Source organism: Dipodomys ordii, unplaced genomic scaffold (genome assembly GCF_000151885.1).
Source record: "Dipodomys ordii isolate 6190 unplaced genomic scaffold, Dord_2.0 Scaffold249, whole genome shotgun sequence".
NCBI lineage: Eukaryota > Metazoa > Chordata > Mammalia > Rodentia > Heteromyidae > Dipodomys > Dipodomys ordii.
The window spans coordinates 570773-576406 of NW_012267465.1; the positions used below are offsets into that span (position 1 = coordinate 570773).

At 49.0% G+C, this 5634-nt stretch overlaps 1 protein-coding gene across 1 annotated transcript; it reads left to right on the forward strand.

Moving 5' to 3' along the window:
• Positions 1 to 1519: 1519 nt before the first annotated feature.
• Positions 1520 to 5052, forward strand: Rps16 (ribosomal protein S16). The gene is made up of 5 exons (XM_013036133.1): positions 1520 to 1634; positions 1784 to 1885; positions 4487 to 4583; positions 4700 to 4747; positions 4844 to 5052. The coding sequence occupies exons 1-5, from the start codon at positions 1587 to 1589 to the stop codon at positions 4987 to 4989; spliced, it is 441 nt and encodes a 146-aa protein (XP_012891587.1). The 5' UTR covers positions 1520 to 1586; the 3' UTR covers positions 4990 to 5052.
• The last annotated feature ends 582 nt before the right edge of the window (positions 5053 to 5634 follow it).

Here is a 5634-nt window from a genome sequence, read left to right on the forward strand (position 1 = left end):
CTATCTGCTGAAAGTTGACAAATATGCACATTACAATGTTCATCTTGGACATTAATTCTAACTCTGGGCTTGGGTGCTGTTCTCAGCTCTTCAGCTCAAGGCAAGTGCTCTACCGCTTGAGCCACAGCTCCACTTCCGTTTTTCTGGTGGTTTATTAGAGATAAGAATCTCACGGACCTTCCTGCTTGGGTTGGCTTTGAACTGGGATTCTCAGATCTCAGCCTCCTGACTAGCTAGGATTACAGGAGTGAGCCACCGGCACCCAGCTTAATTCTACTTTGAGATCCTTGTGCAGTGTATGACATTCTCATCCACCTACCACAAAGAGTGAGGTGAAGAAATGCATATATTTAAAGCATTTAGAACAGTACACGACATAGAGTTAGCACTATTTAGGTGTGACTGTAATCATTGTCATGATTGTTTATTATGTAATTGTTCTAGGGTTTTGTTTACTTTTTGTGTGTGCTGGTACTGGAAGTGTGGCTCAAATGGTAGAACGCTTGTGTGTGCGTGCACACACACAATTTGAGGAATTCAGAAGAAAGCTTCTAGGGTAGAGATCCTGAAGAGGGACCCCGGGGATAGGACTCTGGTGTTTGTGTGAGAAATTCCAGAATGATTAGTCCCTGAAGATGTAGAAATTCTAGGAAAATTGGTGGGGTTAGGGAGGGAAATGGGAGAAAAATGACGGGAGGGGGTAACGAATTCGACAGGAAATATACTCACTACCTTACATATGTAACTGTAACTCCTCTGTACATCACCTTGACAATAAAAATAATTCCAAAAAATTCTGGGAAAAGATTGACTCGGGAGAATGTTGTAATATGAAGCTCTGGCATAGGTGTCCTGGGAAATGAGGGTTTGAGTAAAGAGGAAGAATCTGGAGGACGATTGCTATGTTAGTGGGTTCTGAAGAGAGAATGACTGGGGGAGGAGAGGGCTCTGAATAGCTGGAGATTCAAAGAGGTTCAAGGGCCCAGGGCGAGGAGGGCTCTAAAGAGGCAGGTTAAGTGGGGTAGACTGAGAGGAAAATTCCGGGAGACGAGGGTTCCGGTAAGAGAATAGAAGACCGAAAGGGAGAAAAGTCGTCTAACAGAGTCTAAAGAAAGGGGGACAAATTGGGGGGGGGAGCTCTGATGAGCAAAGGATTTTAGAAGTGCTCTGGAAGGAAATGGATTCTGGCGGGGGGCAGAATTCTGAGAATCCAGCTTTATTTCTTGCATTAGATTCCTAAATGAAGATTGACCGGGGGATTCTGGAGATACAGAAAAAAAGGAAGATGGTATCAAAGAGCAGAAGGCCCAAGTGCAGAAGTAGAAATCCGTGGCAGTAGGCGGGGCCAGATGCCAGGGGCTCTGTAAGGCTCAGGCCCCGCCCCCTCGACTCCCTAGGGCGTTCTCGCCACCTGCCCAGAGGCCCCGCCCCCAGCCATAAAGCGCTCTTTTTGTCGCAACGCGGCGCTCGGCGCGCCTGCGCAGACCTTAGGGGAAAAAAAAAAAAAAAGCAGCCGGGTTGGCCTCACTCTTTCCTTTTCCGGTTGCGGCGCCGCGCGGTGTGGAGCTCGTGTCTGCTTCGTAGCCATGCCGTCCAAGGGCCCGCTGCAGTCCGTTCAGGTCTTCGGACGCAAGGTGAGCCGATCGCGGGTGTCGGGGAATGTCCCGGGTTTGGGGAGGTTTTCTTGTATTTGGGGGGGGGTGAGCGATCGTCGTGAGAATCGAGGCCTACATTTCCGTGTTCCTTTCCCCTCCCCCACCCCGGTCCCTTTTGCTTCCCACAGAAAACCGCCACCGCCGTGGCCCACTGCAAACGCGGGAACGGCCTCATCAAGGTGAACGGGCGACCCTTGGAGATGATCGAGCCGCGCACGCTGCAGTACAAGGTGCTGGGATCCGGAGGGGCTTTAAGGATCGTGAGCGTACTCCATGATAGAACCAGAGGGAACCTGCATCCGAAAAGGGTCTTTGGGACCCTGGAAACGGGCTTGAGTGCAGAAGATGTCAAAAAGCCGAGTTGGGGAAAGTGGGATCGAGGATGTAACAGGGGAAGGGCGGGTGCTTTGAAAACTTGGTTTGGCGGGGCGCTGGTGACTCACACAAGGTTGAGATCGGGAGGAATGAGGCTCGAAGCCAGCCCGAGCAGGAGACTTTCAATTCCAATTAAGCATCAAAAAGCTGGATGTTGGAGCTGTGGCTCAAGTGGTAGACTACTAGCTCTGAACAAGAAAAACTTAAGAGACAATGACTAGATCCTTAGTTCTCCTAGTTTCAGTAGCAATACAGGGAAGGGAAAAGAATCCTAGTATGATTGAAGTCTATTCATCTGGGGACCCAAGGTGGCCAGGGAAATAGCAAAATCTATGTATCTTGGAGAATGTTTTTTGCTTTTGCACTCAGTGTTTGTGCTTGCCAGGTGAGCATTCTACTGTTGTGCATGTACACAGCGCTTTCCTTGATTCTGTTTTTAATAGAATCACATGTCTCTTTATGCCCATGCTTGCTGGATTTCAATCCTCCTATTTAAGATTCTAGAGTATTTGAGATGATGGATGGGCAACACCTCATTCAGCTTTCTGGTGAGACAGGATCACCTGAACTTTTTGCCTGGAGGAAAGGATTAGTTTTATTCCTGATGAATCTCAAGTCTTGTGTGTGTTGATAGTGGGGTTTGAACTTGGGTTCTGGACACTTCCTGAGGTCTTTTGCTCAAATTTAGTGCTATACCACTTTGAGCCACAACACCACTTCTAGTTTTCTTGTGGTTAATTGGAAATAAGAATCTCACAGACTTTCCTGCCCAGACTGGCTTTGAACCATGATCCTCATATCTTAGCCTCTTGAATAGCTAGGATTGCAGGTATGAGCCACTGTCTCCTGGCTTTCTCAAGGTTTAAGAGTTTGGGCAGTTTATCAACCTGTGTTATTTGTTACTTTTTTTTTTTGCCAGTCCTGGGACTTGAACTCATGGACTGAGTGCTTAACTAGTGCTTTATCACTTGAGCTCTACTTCTGGCCTTTTCTGAGTAGTTTATTGCTATGGGAGTCTTAATGGACTTTGCTGCTCTGGCTGGCTTCAAACTATGATCCTCAGATCTCAGCCTCCTGAAGTAGCTAGGATTACAGGCATGAAACATGGGTGCCTGGCTTGATTGATTGATTGGTCGGTCGGTCATGGGGCTTGAACTCTGGGCTTGGGCACTGTCCCTGAGCTCTTCAGCTCAAGGCGAGGGCTCTACTGCTTGAGCCACAGTGCCACTTCCAGCTTTCTAGTGGTTTATTGGAGATGAGTCTCACAGACTTTCCAGCCCTGCCTGGGCTGGTTTTGAACCGCGATCCTCAGATCTCAGCCTCCTGAGTAACTAGGATTACAGGTGTGAGCCACCAGCATCAGGCTCTGGCTTTATGTTAAAAAGGGAAGAGTAGGGCTGGAAAAGTGGCTCAGTGGTAAAATGCTTGCTTGCATACATGAGGCCCTTGGTTCGATTCCTCAGCACCACATAAGCAGGAAAGGCTGGAAGTGGTACTGTGACTCAAGTGGTAGAATGCTAGCCTTGAGCTGAAGAGCCGAGGGACAGCACCCAGGCTCAGATCTCAGGCCTTATGGCCGGCCAAAAAAGGGGGTGAGTGGGGATATACACACTACAAGGCAGTTAAGAATTAATAGGATATGAGACTCCTTTCATAGCTGATACTAAATACTGTGTTTTGTTGTTGCTGGTTTGATTGAAGGATTTGCATGTGACCCTGATTGACAATTGGCCCAAAAGCTTCCAGCATAGTGAAGTCTCGAGGTGCACTGGTCTGGTTGCTAGAAACTAGTCCTAAGTGGTCAGGGATGGGGAACCTAGGGAAGTTTGGGAAGGGTTAAAAGGTGTGCTGTAGGTGGTACCACTGGGAAATTTGAAAGGGAAGACAAAGGGGCTGGGAATGTGGCTTAGTGGTTAGAGTACTTGCCTAGCATGCATGAAGCCCTGGGTTCCATTCTTCAGTACCACATACACAGAAAAAGCCAGAAGTGGTGCTGTGGCTCAAGTGGTAGGGCACTAGCCTTGAGTACAGAGGCTCAGGGTTCTAGCCCAGGCCCTGAGTTCAAACTGCAGGGCTGGCAAAAGAAAAAAAGAATAGGGTACCAGTGGCTCATGCCTGTAATCCCAGTTACTCCGGAAACAGATCTGGAGATAGCAGTTCAAAGCTATCCCAGGCAAGAAAGTTTGTGAGACTCTTACCTCTAATAAAACACCAGGAAACCGGAAGTGATGCTATGGCTCAAAGGGTAGAGCACTAACCTTGAGCTAAAGAGCTTAGGGAGAGCCCAGGCCCAGAGTTCAAGACCCACGACTGACCCCAAAAACAGTTTCACTGAACAGAGTGCATGTATGGAGGTCAGAAAGGACAGCTGAGTGCTTTTGTTGGTCTAAAAATTCATCCTAGAGGCTGGGAAGAGGTACAACTTCTGATCATTGCTCCTGCTCCTCTATATATAGTTACTGGAGCCTGTTCTGCTTCTGGGGAAAGAGCGGTTTGCTGGCGTGGACATCCGTGTCCGTGTGAAGGGCGGTGGTCATGTGGCTCAGATTTACGGTGAGTCTCAGTTCTGGACCTGTGGGGCGGGTTAGGTGGTCCTGGGAACAGGACCCACCCTGTCTTAGCCCCCTCTAGTTCAGATACTAACCCTTTGTCGTTGTGTGTCTTCACAGCTATCCGTCAGTCCATCTCCAAAGCCCTGGTGGCCTATTACCAGAAGTGTGAGTTGGGGGTCATTCCCAGTGGGTGATGGGTGATAGGGGGCTCAGGGAGGAATCTTGTGGAATTATCTGTATCTTTACCTTTCTCATCTCCAGATGTGGATGAGGCTTCCAAAAAGGAGATCAAAGACATCCTCATCCAGTACGACCGCACCCTGTTGGTGGCTGATCCCCGACGTTGTGAATCCAAGAAGTTTGGAGGCCCTGGTGCCCGTGCCCGCTACCAGAAGTCCTACCGATAGGCCCATTATGGGGTCCAGATTGGGGCTCACCTTTGTAATAAAGATTGTGGGATTTTAAGGTTTCAAGGACTGTGATGTGCTTTTCTGTGGTGGTGGTGGTGGTGGGTCTGATGGATGGAATGTAAGCAGCTGTCCCCCAGCTTGTGGCCAGACTTGATCCCACCCCTCACCCCCCCCCCTTTCCTGGAAATGATTTTCAGTACAGGTAGGTATAGGGTGTGGAGGCAGAGCTGAGCAGGCAGTGGTTCTGTTTTCTGTTCCATCCTGGAGCCTAATTTGGGCTACAGGGGCCTGTGCTTTATCAGCACTCCCCTTCCTTCCCCATGGATTATTTTATTTATTTATTTTTGGTCGGTTGTGGTCTGAACTCTGGGCCTGGGCACAGCTCAAGCGCTACCATTTGAGCTCTTTTTTTTTTTTTTTAGCTTATGTGGTGCTGAGGAATCAAACCCAGGGCCTCATGCATGCAAGGCAAGCACTCTACCACTGAGCCACCTTCCCAGCCCCTCTGTGTGTGTGTGTGTGTGTGTGTGTGGTCATGGGGCTTTAACTTGGCTTGGGACCACTTCTGGTTTTCTGGTGGTGAATTGGAGTCTCATGGACTTTCCTGCCTAGGCTGGCTTTTGAACCACAATCCTCAGACCT